This window comes from Haliotis rubra, unplaced genomic scaffold (assembly GCF_003918875.1).
Source record: "Haliotis rubra isolate DU_JTF1 unplaced genomic scaffold, ASM391887v1 Scf2552, whole genome shotgun sequence".
In the NCBI taxonomy this organism is placed as follows: domain Eukaryota; kingdom Metazoa; phylum Mollusca; class Gastropoda; order Lepetellida; family Haliotidae; genus Haliotis; species Haliotis rubra.
The window spans coordinates 10,489-29,367 of record NW_025766617.1 but is presented as its reverse complement, the minus strand read 5'-3'; the positions used below and the strand labels follow the sequence as shown (position 1 = coordinate 29,367).

Sequence of the window (18,879 nt, the reverse complement as noted above, 5' to 3'; positions counted from 1 at the left end):
CCATGTTAACCTGTGAGATGAGAGCAGCGATAGCCGTATTCATTATGATCGCAGTGAAACATGACATAGGGTATTTATCGAGCAAGTGGGATCTATTAAATTGGGACACTCTTGAACTCTTTGAGTCTTGATATTTGAACACATATCATTCTCTCAGAAGTAGACCAGTGATTATGTTGATGAGGTCTTCCTCACTCTTTGGCTGTAGGCTGGATATTACCACATAGTTGTTTTTCTTAGTGTCAACAGCATGGAATTCATTTCCATACCTTCACTACACTCATTTCGAACATTGTGTTGGGTATCATTGTTAAGAATAAATTCCTAATGCTTTGTAAAATTATTATTTCACTCTCACAGGAAAACAGTCTACACACTCAGCTTTGAGTTATTAGACAAGTCAAGTAAACATCTGCTGAAGATGTTATTTTTCATTAACAGTGTAGACATATTGATACCATCATAAACACAAATCCTATATCATCGCCTTCCTACAAGTTTAACCCGTTTCCTTAAGTTATTACTTTGAAGTTTGGCTTTTGAAACCTTCTTCTCAAACTTAGCCTAAAGTTTTTCCTCGACTTTGGTGGTCCCATCTGTGATAGATACCCTGAGATGACTCTAGGGACAGAAAGATTGTAAACACATACACATTAATTCATTCTATTACGAATAGATACTGAATATCATATAGCTGGCAGACAGAGAGAGAGAGATTGTAGACATACACATTAATCATTCTTAGCATGTAAATAGATAATATCAATATCGCCATTGCACAGAGAGAGATTGTAGACATACACAGAGGGCTGGATATTTTGATATCACCCTGGTACAAAAGAAAGACTGTAAACACATACGTCAATCCTTCCTACATCCCACCAAGTTGGAATATTACTGAGAGCAGCATTGAACACTCCAAACAAATGAAAATCCAAAACAGATGTTCCACCTTTTTCTTCAATCCCTTGATTGTACTTTCCCCCTTCGGATGTCGAATATCTTCAGTGATCACACTTTCCCAGTCAAACTTAGTTTTTTTCTGTCTCCTCCTCCCTCTCTTCAGGCTCATATGGTGCTTCCTCCACCTCATCTTCCTCCATCCTCTTCCTCTTCTTTCCCCTGACTCTCAACCTGCTCTTCCTCACGCTGCCGCTTTTTCTTCTTTCTTGACTCTCGATTGCTCCTTCTGTTGGTTCCTCATCTTCATCGGCCTGGCTCCACCTTCCTGTCCTTTTCTCCTTTTATTCATCTTTTTCCTCCTTTCTTCCTTTCCCTTCTCTTACCAGTTTCCTGCTGCTCTCATGCGAACCATTTTCACTGACACCTGCTTTGAATGTTTGTTGTGTCAGTGTTTTCTCAGCTTCCTGCTGCTGCCTCATTGTGATCTTGCTTTGTCTCTGAGCAGCTATTGAAACAAGAGTTAGTGAGTGAGTGAGTTTCACACCACCCGAAAGCAACATTCCGTTATATATGCCTAGGTCTGTAAATAATCAAGTCTGACTAGACAATCCAGGGATCAACATAAACATCGATTCACGCGAATTAGGATAATGATGACAAGTGTCAACGAAGTCACCTTCACAAGTATGGGTCACTAAGATCAATTCTAACCCGATCTTCAGGGTGAGTGAGGAATACCACATCTTAGCCATGCAAGCTGAGGGATATGGAAGATGCTAAAAGATGGCAAACAGTTTACATATAGTTAACATGCACGACATGTACAATATTGAGACTCCAGCATCATTGTATGTATGGTATCGAGATTCAAGGAACAAGATATGTTCGGCATCATGGATCTTAACTCATAAACGCAGTATGATATCATGATTCCATGATTATGATATGTATGATGATTCAAGCATTGAGATATCAATCATATGACCTCATATCATTAACATATATATATCATGATACAAACATAGTATTGTTTATTGAATCACTATTTGCATATTATGATATGTATGATAATTGTTCCTCAAGCATTATGATATCTATGATAACCTTTTAATTAAGCATTGTGATACGTGATATCAATACTCAAGCATCAGAATATGTATATTGTGACCCAAGCATTGCTATATGTGATATATCATGACAAGCATTATGATATGTATGATAATCATGATCTGCCATCATTGTCAAAGGTGAGTGAGAGTGAGTTGATATTTTACACCGCGACTCAGCAACATTCCAGCCATGGTCCAGAAATAATCAAGTCTGGACCAGACAATCCAGTTATCAACAGAAAGCATGAGCATCGATCTGGGAATTGGGAACCAATGACACAGGTCAACCAAGTCACGGTAGCCCGACCGACCACCCTGTTAGCTGTCTCCTTACCTATCGAACATAAATTACTGAAGATCAATATTCTAACCTCGACCTTCATCGGTCCATTATCATATATGTGATATTGTGGACAGTAGTCTTATCTTTGACACTGACCAGCACTAAAGGTGCTTATGTTTCAATCTCGACATCTGCCCATGCCAATATCTCACAGCTGGGGAGATTAAGCCTGATCAATGGATCCCGAGCTGTCCATCTGAAATTCCGAAACCCCCAAAAAGCAGCCATTGAATATACAATTACACATCATTAACCTTGTAATAGCTAAAATCCAACCAAACCGATATTCCCCTTCAAACCCTAAGCATGTCATATGCCATAGGACGATATTATTACAGTATTGATGGCGTATACCACATCCATACGAACTAACGAATAAAGCAAAACGAAACAAAATCAATAGCTCATTGACACAACAAATATTCACACGGCACATACGTAAAGATCACCACCGTTAAGACGGAGCTCGTGAGAAGGCAAACATTTCCAAATTACATCTATAAATATAGCTGCGAGCAGCGATAAAGGGCTCCTTGGATTTACTTCTTTGGAGCCTTTTGCATCTCTCACATATCTCATGAATGTAGTAATAGTATTAGTTAATATGAATCATATCACTGCTGGTCGAATGCTCTTCAATTGGAAGTACTGGGAGGTCTTTAAGTATCGATAAACTCATCACAAAACCTATTTTCGTAGATTAAATAATATCACTTAGGTATCATGAATATCCAAACGGAAGAACCCTTTGTTCAAACACAGTCAGAGAAACAAAATTTGATTGCCTGAACTAAATAATTTGAAAGGTTCTCTCAGTGACTGACATTATGTGAATTTAAATGCACTCCACATGTAGCCGACAAGTCGGATTCACGGTCAGTAAACACAACTCATGTGTCATTTTACCAAAAGAATGACATTTTATACCCCTTTATCATGGTGCATTGTCTACTGATAGAGGTACCTGGCGAAGTTGTGGTGCTGGATTTTTTCTGCACTGTTGGTAGACACCATTTCCATCCAAATATCATATCCCTTACAAAAGATTGAATTACAAATGAAGATATAACACCCTCTACTGACTGTATTTTCATTTTGTGTAACGCCATGGGTTTTTAGCACATAACACATGTTTATGCTCTCATCATTATTAGAAAATGATCAGCAAACGCTTGAGATACATACTGCAAATTTTCATTGTGCTCTAGAGAACCAATAAAGTTAGCAACTATACAGTGTATTCGCCACCACCGCCTCTTTCTGTAACCTAAGAAGACTCGCCCCCACTTCCATACTTGTTATAAAGCGAAAATACACAAACCAGTCAGAACGTATGTAATGAGCTGCCGTGCTTTGATAAAAATAATCCCGAAGTACTTTAAATCGCTACGGCATTATGTCATTGTTTAAACATCATGAAAATTATATATCGCCATATTGAAAGTAATGTAAGAACGTAGCTAAAAGCTGATTTTGCTGCCTATTATGAAGTTTTAATAAGAATCATGCATTGACGGCGTAGAGATTCCAATACACGCATCGCGGCGCTTGTTGACATCACTGCCCTATGGGTCCAACTGAGTGTATTTCTGACGATCTTCGGGCTTGTTGTGGAGATTGTACGCAAGCCTCACCAATTTTAGGGAAATGTAATTATAATCGCTATGAGTTTCAAAACAATAATATCGTGATTTGTATGTAACTAATAAACCTTAATCTTTAACATTGGGCTTATATTTCATAGCTCTGGGGATATTTTTAGTCTGAGTGTTTTTGGTCATTCATATTTTTCAGCTTAATTCATTTGAAATTTCACCAGGGTCTGACAGCAAGGTTACACGAATGTTCAGTTTGAGAAATATTTTGAAAGTCATTTTTGAGTATCTGCTTTGGATTTAATGTATCTGAAATTTGTCTTGCATATTCAATAATATGTTCATTTGTGATGATTAATCACTATTAAGAAAATTAACATAATTTGAAATATAAGGTGACAGCTGGTAATATTTACATTATAAATCTGCTTTAACAAATATGTTTTTCTCCTTCTTTAGTTGTATCAAAGAGGCTTAGTTCTTAAACCAAATAAGCAAAAACAACAACAACAAAACCTAGCAATACAATGTACATGTGCTTCGGTGATATTAAGAAACTTTGGAATCAAACAGGGTAGAGTTACTTTTTAAAGTAGTTCTGATGTTCATGCTAAATATGAAATCCTTCCAGAGGGGCACGAAGTCGCCATAACGGCTTGGTCCCGAATAACACGAAGTTGGTCACTTAATGTTTACAGTGAGGAAAAATAGAATGTCCTTGTCCCTCTGATGTCTCTTTGAAAAATACACTTAGACAAATTATTTGTTACTTCCAGTATCGCTTTGTTAGTTTGTGTTTAACCCGCCACGCTTAGACAGCTTTCGCCATTGTCAATTGAAATTTACATCGCTCCCCATATCTGCACGTGAGACCACGCTTTGCAGTAGTCTCTTTATAGGAGATATCGCCCCTTTGGCGCATTCTTTCAGACTGTCGATGCTTTGCATCGGTAATGTGCGCGCGGCCGTGAATGTGTGAGAAACTTTGGAAACATTCGGCAATGTATCCCTGGGGTCAGTCCGCGGATGTAAAGTACCGCCATATAGCTTGAATATTGCTGATCATGGGCGTAAAACTAAACTCAATCAGTCAGTCACACTCACGCCACGCGCAAGTGAACTTGTGATTACACAGCAGTAAAGGTACTTTCAGTAGTTTTATCAGTATCCATTACACTGTTACACTGGCTGCTGTTGCAACTGAATTTGTGAATCGAGAGCAGGTATATATACTGGAAATACACGCAAACCGCGATACAGGTCACCTATGAAGTTTTAAAATCCATGCAAACAGCACCAATTGTTAGTAAAAGCGATTACTCTTCGGCATTGCAAACCGAGCCGCATTTTACCAGCTTTACTTCAGCTAGACCAGAGTTACCCCTTAGACCACAGCTACAACTTTTACCATGACCGGCACGCTTCATTCATTGACCAATCTTTAAAAAGCTGCCTAAAGACATACCCCCTTAATAAAAAGACTGAATTTCAATGAAGATATAACACCTCTACTGCACTGTATTTTAATTTTGTGTAACGCTTGGGTTTTTGGCACATAACACCTAAAGCTCGGATCGAAAGAATCATATGTTTATGCTCTCATCATGAACAGAAAAATGATCAGCAAACGCTTGAGATACATACTGCAAATTTTCATTGTGCTCTAGAGAATCCAATAAAGATAGCAACTATACAGTGAGGAAAAATAGAATTTCACTTTGTCCCTCTGTTGTCTTTGAAAATACACTTAGACATACTATTTGTTACTTCAGTATCGCTTAGCTTGTGTTTAACCCACACGCTGGACAGCTCTCGTCATTGTCAATTGAAATTGACATCGTCTCCCATATATGCACGTGGACCACGCTTTGCAGTGGTAGTCTCTTTTTATAGGAGATATCGCCCTTGCGCTTCCTTCAGACTGTCGTGATGGTTTGCACCGGGTAATCTGTCGTGTTGTAAATGTCGACTTTAAACTTATGATACATTCGCAATGTATCCCTGGGTACCGTCGGTGATATAAAGAAGTCCCTATTTCATTAAATCTGTCCAAACTTTGGGGTTTTGAGTGTAAGTATTATTTTTGATGACTGGTACGTTCTTGGAAGCGTTTTTGCGTGATGCTTCGCGTGTTCTGCCTGGAGTTGTGGGTCAGTTTGTTTGGCACTCTTTTTCTTTCATTTGGGGCACGTCTCAAATAGTTTTTTACCTGATGTTGAACAGATGTTTTGATCAGTAACATTTATGGCGCTCTTCAAAGTTTGAAAGCCGTAGCGCTTGCAATGACTTTTGACATAGGACCAAGAACAGAAAATGTTCAACAACCAAAGGCAACTTCAGAACAAGCGTTTAAAGTGTTGTATGTGGTAAGTTTCGCTTTGGCACAAAATAGCAAAGTAGCCCGTGAAAGTTTTGAAGACAACTTTTGCCCAAAAGTAGCCCCAATATGGCGCCATCATATAAACATAGGCACATTTGACGATGCTACTGTGTAGAAACATGCATAGACACAAAGTATGCAACGCTTGAAAGTCGTAGTCCCTTGTAGTTTTAGTGCAGCACATTTTGGGAGGTATGCAGTCAGGATTCTGCTGAAAAACATCAACAAAAACTTCAATCCCAAATAGCGTCCCAAACGGTGCATTTTAGCTTAATTTGAGCCATTCAGGCTTAAATTGTAGGCATTTTGATTGCGATCTGCTCCAGAACTTTGGCAAACATTGGAGCATTAGTTACGGAGATATTTGCATTTGAAATTGAAATTTTGAATTAATTTTGAATTATCTGCCCTTTGCTATTGGGCCTACAGCCCATAGAGATTTAAAGCGCTGATATCTACACCTCGGGTGGGCATCTGGGTGATTTTTGTCAAGGCATTCTGTCCAGCGGTGCTCTCTGTAGCTCTGTTACAAAATACGGCGGAGGAATAAATAATAATAATAATAATAATAATAATAATAATAATACTAATAATAATAATAATAAAAACACGAACGATTAATAGGTCTCCTGCCTAAAAGGCAAAGGAGCCCTAATTAAAAATCGTTATTTTTGAGTTTTTCGGGGTTTTGACCCCGGAACTTGATAGAATGTCGAAAATGCTTTCTAATGGTCAAGGTCACCAAGGTCACGGGGGTCAAGGTCATTTGACTGGTCCATCACAAAACAAAACACGCTTTTTGGCGAAGCTAAGACGCCGCTTGTTATTACCTGTGTAGGTGACAGGAATTAATGTTTCTGTTTTGCCCAGACCCGATGTATCATATGCGCTACCGGTCAGATTTAGTGACAAATATGTCCGCCTTCACTGTCCGCATGTCTGTCCGGCCAAAAATACTGTATAGTTAGTATCTCCGAACTATGAAACGCGACAGAGTTGAGATTTTGCACACAGCATTCCCTTGACTGTGCCTAACGATGCTGTAAAAATCAAGCCATTTGAATTTCAAACTGTTGTTGCTATGGCAACCTGATAAATGAAAACTTCAATCCAAGATGGCGCCAAACGGCTAGAGATATCGCTTCTGGGACAACCAGACAAAAATGATCGGCATCTCATGACCAAGTCACATACCAAATATGGAAGCCGATTGGGGCAATAGTGGTGGAGTTATATGCTGTTTTGTGCCGCTTTTGGACTCAAAATGCATTTCTGCAATTTTCAATGCCATATGGCCGACAAACGCATCAAACTTTGATATGCATGTAAGAACACGAAATGTTAAGCATCTTATGTTGATGCATACTGCCAAGTTTTACTGCCTTCTGTGCAGAACTTGAGAAGCTATGCTGTTTATAATGTAGTATCATCAGAATCTGACGAATTCCAATATGGCCACCAAGCAATACACATTTTGACATACACCCAAGAAAGAAAAATGTTCAACACACTTAGTTACTATGTACTGCCATATTCTAGCTGCATAGTTGAAATAGTTATGACGCTTCGCGATTTTTGAAAATACATTTTTAGTACAAAGTAAACAACAGAAGCAAACATCTAGATATCCGTAGAACTAATTAAGATATCACAACATAGCTTATGGGCATCAATATTTGAGGTATATATTGTATATCTGCACATTTACAGCGCTCTGCAGTTCATACACTCACAGTTATGGATTGCTAAAAATGCCTACCCAACAAAATCTGCAAATTTCCATAAACATCTTCAATCCAATATGGCCGCCGTGATCACGTGACTTTTGACATAGGACCAAGAACAGAAAATGTTCAACAACCAAAGGCAACTTCAGAACAAGCGCTTAAAGTGTTGTATGTGGTAAGTTTCTGCTTTGGCACAAAAATAGCAAAGTAGCCCGTGAAAGTTTTGAAGACAACTTTTGCCCAAAAGTAGCCCAATATGGCGGCCATCATATAAACATAGGGCACATTTGACGATGCTACTGTGTAGAAAACATGCATAGACACAAAGTATGCAACGCTTGAAAGCCGTGAGCCCTTGTGTAGTTTTAGTGCAGCACATTTTGGGAGGTATGCAGTCAGGATTTTGCTGAAAAACATCAACAAAAACTTCAATCCCAAATAGCCCAAACGGTGCATTTTAGCTTAATTTTGAGCCGCCCAGGCTTAAATTGTAGGCATTTTGATTGGCGATCTGCTCCAGAACTTTGGCAAACATTGGAGCATTAGTTACGGAGATATTTGCATTTGAAATTGAAATTTTTGAATTAATTTTGAATTATCTGCCCTTTGCTATTGGGCCTACAGCCTAGAGATTTTAAAGCTCGATATCTACACCTCGGTGGGCATCTGGGTGATTTTTGTCAAGGCATTCTGTCCAGCGGTGCTCTCTGTAGCTCTGTTACAAAATACGGCGGAGGAATAAATAATAATAATAATAATAATAATAATAATAATAATAATAATAATAATAATAAAAACACGAACGATTACAATAGGTCTCCTGCCTAAAGGCAAAGGAGCCCTAATTAAAAATCGTTATTTTTGAGTTTTTCGGGGTTTTGACCCCGGAACTTGATAGAATGTCGAAAATGCTTTCTAATGGTCAAGGTCACCAAGGTCACGGGGGTCAAGGTCATTTGACTGGTCCATCACAAAACAAAAACACGTTTTTTGGCGAGCTAAGACGCCGTTGTTATTACCTGTAGGGTGACAGGAATTAATGTTTCTGTTTTGCCCAGACCCGATGTATCATATGCGCCGGTCAGATTTAGTGACAAATATGTCCGCCTACTGTCCGCATGTCTGTCCGTCAAAATACTGTATAGTTAGTATCTCCGGAACTATGAAACGCACAGAGTTGAGATTTTGCACACAGCATTCCCTTGACTGTGCCTAACGATGCTGTAAAAATCAAGTCATTTGAATTTCAACTTTTGTTGCTATGGCAACCTGATAAATGAAAAACTTCAATCCAAGATGGCGGGCCAAACGGCTAGAGATATCGCTCTGGGACAACCAGACAAAAATGATCGGCATCTCATGACCAAGTCACATACCAAATATGGAAGCGATTGGGGCAATAGTGGTGGAGTTATATGCTGTTTTGTGCCGTTTTGGACTCGTAATGCATTTCTGCAATTTTCAATGCCATATGGCCGACAAACGATCAAACTTTTGATATGCATGTAAGAACACGAAATGTTAAGCATCTTATGTTGATGCATACTGCCAAGTTTTACTGCCTTCTGTGCAGAACTTGAGAAGCTATGCTGTTTATAATGTAGTATCATCAGAATCTGACGAATTCCAATATGTCCGCCAAGCAATACACATTTTGACATACACCCAAGAAAGAAAAATGTTCAACACACTTAGTTACTATGTACTGCCATATTCTAGCTGCATAGTTGAAATAGTTATGACGCTGCGATTTTTTTGAAAATACATTTTAGTACAAAGTAAACAACAGAAGCAAACATCTAGATATCCGTAACTAATTAAGATATCGAAACATAGCTTATGGGCATCAATATTTGAGGTATATATTGTATATCTGCACATTTACAGCGTTCTGCAGTTCATACACTCACAGTTATGGATTGCGAAAAATGCCTACCCAACAAAATCTGCAAATTTCCGATAAACATCTTCAATCCAATATGGCCGCCGCATCACGTGACTTTTGACATAGGACCAAGAACAGAAAATGTTCAACAACCAAAGGCAACTTCAGAACAAGCGTTTAAAGTGTTGTATGTGGTAAGTTTCGTTTGGCACAAAATAGCAAAGTAGCCCGTGAAAGTTTTTGAAGACAACTTTTGCCCAAAAGTAGCGCCAATATGGCGCCATCATATAAACATAGGCACATTTGACGATGCTACTGTGTAGAAACATGCATAGACACAAAGTATGCAACGTTTGAAAGCCGTAGCCCCTTGTAGTTTTAGTGCAGCACATTTTGGGAGGTATGCAGTCAGGATTTTGCTGAAAACATCAACAAAAACTTCAATCCCAAATAGCGCCCAAACGGTGCATTTTAGCGACTTGAGCCGCCCAGGCTAAATTGTAGGCATTTTGATTGCGCATCTGCTCCAGAACTTTGGCAAACATTGGAGCATTAGTTACGGAGATATTTGCATTTGAAATTGAAATTTTTGAATTAATTTTGAATTATCTGCCCTTTGCTATTGGGCCTACAGCCTAGAGATTTTAAAGCGCGATATCTACACCTCGGTGGGCATCTGGGTGATTTTTGTCAAGGCATTCTGTCCAGCGGTGCTCTCTGTAGCTCTGTTACAAAATACGGCGGAAGAATAAATAATAATAATAATAATAATAATAATAATAAAAACACGAACGATTACAATAGGTCTCCTGCCTAAAGGCAAAGGAGCCCTAAAAATACATAATAATTAACCTTAATAATCAGTATAAATATCACGTTATGCATACTTCTTTCTCAATGTTACAATTTCTTTTCAGTGACAGCCCTACTGACCTCAAACTTGTTCTTCTTTCGAGGAATGTTAGGATAGTTCTTGATGCTCTCCAGGGTGCCTCGTAGTCTGGGGTTGCCTCCCCTCTGGTCATCTATGGCTGACTGGACCTGCTGTAATATCATCATAAAAAATATCAGTTACCATGGTTACAGCTTTCGTAATAACATCATCCTTTAAATTTATAAGTGAGTTACTATGATTACTAATAAATCTAAAAAATATCATAAAGCTAAGAATCAATATAGCTTTTACTACTGCAATATGACAATGAGTCTGGACCAGACAATCCACTGATTATGATTATCAATCTTTGCAACTGGGATATGATGACATGTGTCATTACTGTCAACGAAGTCAGCGAGCCTGACCACCTGAACCTGTTAGGTTCCTGTTACGAGTGAGTGAGTTTAGTTTTACGCCGCGTCTTCATCATGGTGACAAGTAGGATATGATGAGGGTATAAAGTTAAACATGTTCATTAACTCTGAATCGTTCCTTAAGAGTGAGTGAGTTATTATTTAACGTCACGTCGGCAATATTTCAGCCATATCGTGACGAGAACATATTTGATTTTGAAGTGGAATATATGTATAATATAAAAACCTGTCGACGAAAGACAGTAAAACAACTAAAATATCACAATTAGAATTAAAACTAGCGTGGAAAGTTTAAAACTAATAGCACTATAGGGACAATACAATATAAAAACAGGCTATAGATCGCCAACAACAGAAGGTAGATCACCATACTAGGGACCATGGGGACTTATAGTACCTTTGCTACCTGCATGGACCCTAGTTGGATTTACACCATCCCTTCAGCCGTTGGCGATTATAAGAAATGTTAGCCAAAATTAAAATAACAAGAATACTATGTTTAAAAATACAGGTTAGTTTAAATTGACTTTCAGAGTTTTGGGATTTACGTACCCTCTCAGGGGGACAATAATTTTACGATCGTTCCTTAAGAATACACATCAAGAACATCATGGCCTAAAAATGAAATCTTACAATTTACACAATGCACAAGCCAATAGTCTCACAGCTCCATGCACGATCATGTTACATTAACAATTTTCCTTAAGACAGGGAGATCACTCCCAATGCAGTCTTCACTAACCTCTATCCATCGATCCTGCTTGGCCTCGCCTTTGTTGACTTTGGCGACATATCCCTTCCCAGAGTACTTCTGGTCTTCACTGATACACTTTGTGTGCTTCTCGAAGTCATTTCCCCTATAGCCATGACATGAGTTGAACAAACAGGAAAACACAACAATGTATGGTATGGTTTTACAACTTCTTTACTATTTACAACACCACATTTCTAGGCTAATTCTTGCCCCTACATCAGGTGAACATGCTACTGGCATTCTTCGTAAACAGCTGTTTTTGTTGTCTAAATCACATAACAACAAGTTCAACTAGCCAGTTCAGGGAGTTAAGCATTTTTATGAGGCTTAATCGATCCATGCTTATGTAAAGTGTATAGTTGGCATAGTGGAAATGTATTTTTAGCAATGTTTATGAACACAAATAAAATAAAAAAACATATCATGTTGACATGATTATCATGATGATAGGGTGAAGTGGCGTCTTGTAATGTATTAAACGGAAATGAACCCATGGTTACCTTGACAATTAGTGAACTCGTTAGGATGAGAAAGCCACAATAACTCGGTGCGCCTAGTGGCTGCAAGAGTTGTATGCTCCCCAGGGAGTTGACATTGATAATGCGATGTGCCGTTGAGATTGACATCCAATGATCGAGGGAAAAAATACCAGCGCCTTGAGCATGCACTAGTGCGTGGATATGTGCGCTATATAAATTTCCTATAAAAATAATAACAAAATAATAATAACTCACCAGAAGTCTTGGCCACAGTCAATACAACACACAGACTGACAGTTCCGACATTTCGTCATGCAGTGTTTTTCAACCTGGTTCTTCTTAAGGGCTTCATTACATACGTTACAGGAGAAAAACACCATGGTCACGCTCAATCAGGATTTGTCTGAAAGGGCATCACAAACAATGTTGATTTTTCTGATTTACTCTAAATTAATAAAATGTTTAAAAGGAAAGACTTCCGCCTGTATCCCACCTTAAATTTAATCCTAGTCAAATCATATCACCTGAATATATATATTTATCTGATAAGAATGAGTTTTAACATATATTTTAATTGTATCTCATTGTAAAAGTTTAGGGGGGATATGGGCGGAAGTCATACCTTGTGTCAAAGAACTATGAACATAATGAAGACGAGCCTTTAGTAGCCTATTATCATACACTCTCGGTATTCTTATTTTACTTCTGCCAATGTATGGATTCATGAATTAATGTCAGTATGTGATTATTTCAAGAATATCAATATCATGAATATTTACATACACGGACTTTATAGTTGTCCGTATTATGTGCATCTGGATTATCATAATAACAAACTAACCGTATCCTGCAACACGTGTGGAAACAACCGGAAGCAACACTGTTTCCTAAAGCCGCTTCACCTCAGCGAAAAGCCCCTTACAACAAAGCAAATTAATGCCACGCCTAGACTGGTGATTTTATGAAACTTCTTTCAGTATTCGGAAACTTTTAACACATACGATAACAGGATTCATTATCAGTGATACATAGGGGCACGTCGGGAAGTTAAAAAGAATGCGCGCAATATATAAATCCATGGCGAGTGTCACAATATAGATCTACAATATTGTTATGCTAATTGTATGGGCTATATCTGTGTATGACGAAGGGAAACAGACAGACAGACAGACAGACAGGTTTTATTCAGTAATGTAGGCACAGTGGCCCATAGTACAGTTGAATTTTCATTTTAACAAATATTGGTCACGTGACACGAAATTATGGTTTTACATGTGATTTAAGGATGGACATCAAATGTTTTATGAAAATGGCAGCTGATTTAATAGTGTCATCGTTATTAGAATTAAGTATTTTATATATCGTTTGTGGGGCATCATTAAAGCATTTTAGATACTTCTTTCGGCCAGCAGAGAATGCCTCACAGTCTAATAATAAGTGACGTTCGTCTTCAGTTTTACCAGAAGAACAATGAGAACATGATAAATCTTCCAATGTATTTTATCTTTTCTATAACGCTGTATTTTTAAGGCATGTAGAGAGATTCTAAATTTACAAAAATTTCTTAAAAGGGGACTTATCATTAAGGACCTAATATATTTTTCAGGTCCGAACATCGATTTACATTGTGAATAATGACTTAGAAAACTCGATGAATTTACTGATGCGTGCCAATTCTGAATATATATATCTTTTATTCGTTGCTTAAAAGTTAACAAAAACATTTTATATCACCAACATCTTGCTTAAACCAAACATAAGAAAACCCGCTTGAAAATAACACATTTCGGACACCAGAAGCCCAAGAATACTTTCCACGTTTGTCTAGGGATAATAATAATTGATAGCTTTGATAGGGTAGCGATAATCAGGCATTCTTATAAGTTTAATCCAGTATCTGATAGCTCTCATTTGACTCTCAATATGCATGCTATAGCGGCCTGTATCGCCAAGTACGGCTTTGTTGGAAGCAAATTTACCTACAGTAAGAAATCTTTTAAAATATGATGCATGCACATTTTCTATAGCTTCGAAATAGTTTACTCCCCAAATTTCAGATCCATATAACAATATTGGTGCTATTTTAGTGTCAAAAGTAAGCAAGCTGAGTCAAATGAAATAAACTTATTAGCCTTAAACAGTTTAAAATAGGAAATAATGCCTTCTTAGCTTGTGCTGCAAGGGTTTTAGATGCCATGGACCAATTTAATCGGCTGGAAAATAGAAGACCCAAATATTTATAATATGAAACAACATTAATACTTTTGCCACGGAATAACCATTTTTCAGAATGTGCCACTATACCCCATTTCTAAAGACAACTATGTTAGATTTTTCCATATTCAACTCTAGTCCCCATGTGTCACAAAATGTTTGAAGAATATTTATCTGTCTCTGCAGTCCGTTTACCATGAATGAAAACGTAACAATATCATCTGCAAAGAGAAGCAAAAGTAAATCTTTGATTTGGGGAGTAACAAATATTCCATTATTACACGATTTATACATATCATCTACAAGTTCATTAATAAAGAAGATGAAGAGTACGGGCTTATTACACAGCCTTGTCGCACACCAACGGAAGTGTTAAACGATTCAGTGTTGCCAGAATTAGTTCTAACACAGGCTGCAACAGAGTCATACATGCTTCTTAAAATATTATACATTTTGCCATGGCATCCTTTTGGTATGTAACATAAATAGCAATTTTTACGGTCAACAAAATCAAAGGCTTTCTTAAAGTCGATGAAAGCGCAATAGAATCTCCCTTTGGTCTGCAGAGGTACTTTGTACATAATGACTGTAATATAAATAAATTATCAGTTGTACTATAATCGGATCTAAAACCAGCTTGAGCCTCGTCAAGTAGCTCGTTTAGATCAACCCAGGCGCGTAAACGCTTTTCTAATATATTAGCAAATAATTTTCCAGAAATGTTTAGAAGAGATATTCCACGATAGTTGCATGGTTCTGATACACTCCCAGACTTGAATAAAGGGACAATCATACCTATATTCCATACCGATGGGAATTTACCACTATCAAGAACTACATTAAATAAATCTTTCAAATATGACACTAAAGAAGTAAAAGTAGATTTGTAAAATGAGGGAGGGATACCGTCATGCCCCGCTGCCTTATTCCATTTCAATTCATTTATAGATTTTATTACCTCATCTTCGGTAATTGGAGTTGACAAAACATCATGCGAGAATGAAAGCTCTTCACACTCATCACAGTTATGCGTTGAGACAAAATCATACACTGATTTATCAAAATCTGAAAGCAGTTTCGTATCTCTACAGGAAAGGAGACCTTTGAAGTAATGATACCATTGGTACGGAGAAATATTATCTGTGAGAACCGTTTTCTGAAGATGGCGTTTTAACGTGCTCCAAAATATCTTACAGTCAGGATTTCTTGCTGCTATTTTAATATCATCTGCAGCTTTGGCTAAATAATTATCTTTTTTTAATTGGCAACATTTTTAAAAATTGTGTTTTGCATTCAAATAAGAATCGAGGTTAGAATCGCACTTATGCTTTCTGAAATAGTTTAAAAGTCTGTATTTTTCGGACTTAAGTTTGCCGCATTCTTGATCAAACCAAGGAGGTTGGCGCGATTGACGGTGATAGGGTGAAATGAGTCTGATGGCTCCAGCTCTAACGCCTGATAATTGAAGTAGGGATGTAATTTCAGAAATGGCAGAGTTAACATCAGTATACAGTAGGTCTCTGAAGTCATTCAGGATACCATTCTTTATGCCATCTACCAAGTACATATGAAAACTCTCTCTCTGGTCCTCCCGTAGTTTATACCCTACGGACTTGAACATGGGTATTACTGTATCGTTACTTAAGCAAGGCGCGGAGGCGATTATGTCATGGATTACACAAACAATCGGGAGGTGATCCGACTCTGAGCGAGGTTTAACCTCAAAACTATCAATATTGTTGAACATCTCAGATGAAATAAGCACATAATCAACAGTACTACAACCGGTCTTTGAAATGTAACTTAAACTTCCGGGGATCGGAAACATCGCAAAGGGAAAGAGGAAGTAGAGAGGTGTACAATATGGAGGACGCAATACATCAACGTTGTGTTCTTTTACAAGGCTTTCCTCAAACTCCTAACCCCCATCATGATATACAACGTCTTCTGGACGACCTAGCTGGGATACAGAATAGAAAAATCTGCCAACTACGCAGCCTGTCTGTCACGAACACACCGGAGTGGGTTATACTGTGCCACAGTGTGGAAGGTCAGATTTATTCTCATACTTGTTATATGTATAGCAGGGCTTACCCGGGCTAGGCAGATAGAAAAGGGAGACTAAGAGGACTGGAAAACATATCCAAGATCTGAGGATATTGTCAAATTGCCCAAGACAGGTTTTGTGCCATCAAGACATTCAGTTTTCTATGCAGAACACAGGTTTAGTGTTGTAAAGACATACACATTCCTATACTGTATACAGAGCACGGGTTTAGTGTTGTTAAGATATACAGTTTCCTATACTGTATACAGAACACGGGTTTAGTGTTGTTAAGATATACAGATTCCTATAGTGTATACAGAACACGGATTTAGTGTTGTAAAGACATACATATTCCTATACTGTATACAGAACACGGGTTTAGAGTTGTTAAGACATACAGATTCCTATACTGTATACAGAACACGGGTTTAGTGTTGTTAAGATATACAGATTCCTATACTGTATACAGAACACGGGTTTAGTGTTGTTAAGATATACAGTTTCCTATACTGTATACAGAACACAGCTTTAGAGTTGTAAAGATATACAGATTCCTATACTGTATACAGAACACGTGTTTAGTGTTGTTAAGATATACAGTTTCCTATACTGTATACAGAACACGGGTTTAGTGTTGTTAAGATATACAGATTCCTATACTGTATACAGAACACAGGTTTTGTGTTGTAAAGACATACAGATTCCTATTCTGTATACAGAACACAGGTTTTGTGTTATAAAGACATACAGATTCCTATACTGTATAGAGAACACAGGTTTTGTGCTGTAAAGACATACAGTTTCCTATACAAAACACAGGTTTAGTGTTGTAAAGACATACAGATTCCTATACTGTATACAGAACACAGGTTTTGTGTTATAAAGACATACAGATTCCTATACTGTATACAGAACACAGGTTTAGTGTTGTAAAGACATACCGTTTTCTATGCAGAACACAGGTTTAGTGTTGTAAAGACATACAGTTTTCTATACTGTATACAGAACACAGGTTTAGTGTTGTAAAGACATACCGTTTTCTATACAAAACACCGGTTTTATATTGTAAAGATATACAGTTTTCTATACTGTATACAGAAGACAGGTTTAGTGTTGTAAAGACATACCGTTTTCTATACAGAACACATGTTTTATATTGTAAAGATATAGTTTCCTATACTGTATACAGAACACGGGTTTAGTGTTGTTAAGATATACAGATTCCTATACTGTATACAGAACACGGGTTTAGTGTTGTAAAGACATACAGATTCCTATTCTGTTTACAGAACACAGGTTTAGTGTTGTAAAGACATATAGTTTCCTATATTGTACACAGAACACAGGTTTAGTGTTGTAAAGACATACCGTTTTCTATACAAAACACCGGTCTTGTTTTGTAAACATATATAGTTTCCTATGGTGTATACAGAACACAGTTTTTTGTGTTGTTAAAACACAGTTTCCTAAACAAAGCACATATTGTAAAGACATACTGATTCCTATATTGTATACAGAACACGGGTTTAGTGTTGCTAAGATGTGCAGATTCCTATACTGTATACAGAACACGGGTTTAGTGTTGTAAAGACATACAGATTCCTATACAACAATTAAAGATTAAAACAGAAAAATTCAGCAGGCATTGATATATAGCTCAGACTGTAAAGCTAAATGACATCTACCCAGTACTCTCATACAAGCAGCAGGGCGCGAGACTACCATTTTCACTAATTGCGGTGACGGCTTCAAAATATGTAATTTTAGATCACTTGGTATTAGTCAATAAATTGGTTTATGATGCTCCATCAAGTCTCTTTGCTTCCGAAACAATTTTGAATAATACTAGATTAAATGGAATATCAAGCCACATTGGTGTTGTTTTGGGTGGGCAAGGGAAAAGTATTTTCGTGATCACATGAGGCAGGTGGAGACAGGAAAACTATAATTTCATTTCACCTTTGAATGAACTTAGGACGGCAGTAGAAAACACAGAATTATAGTCAGGCATTACAGGTAATAAATCTTAGGGTCTGGGAGTCCATAATACACATAATGTGTTCATAACAGTTATGTATTCTATGCACAATTTTATGCCTAACGTAATAAAAATAAATCTTTGGCTTCTTTCT

At 37.6% G+C, this 18,879-nt stretch overlaps 1 protein-coding gene across 1 annotated transcript; it reads right to left on the bottom strand.

The window, feature by feature from the left end:
• Positions 1–1,031: 1,031 nt before the first annotated feature.
• LOC124279730 (cell growth-regulating nucleolar protein-like) lies at positions 1,032–13,352 on the bottom strand. Its single transcript, XM_046715593.1, has 5 exons — positions 13,270–13,352; positions 12,742–12,889; positions 11,996–12,110; positions 10,876–10,986; positions 1,032–1,241 (listed from the first exon to the last, which is right to left on the bottom strand). The coding sequence occupies exons 2-5, from the start codon at positions 12,864–12,866 to the stop codon at positions 1,032–1,034; spliced, it is 561 nt and encodes a 186-aa protein (XP_046571549.1). The 5' UTR covers positions 12,867–12,889; positions 13,270–13,352.
• Positions 13,353–18,879: the final 5,527 nt, after the last annotated feature.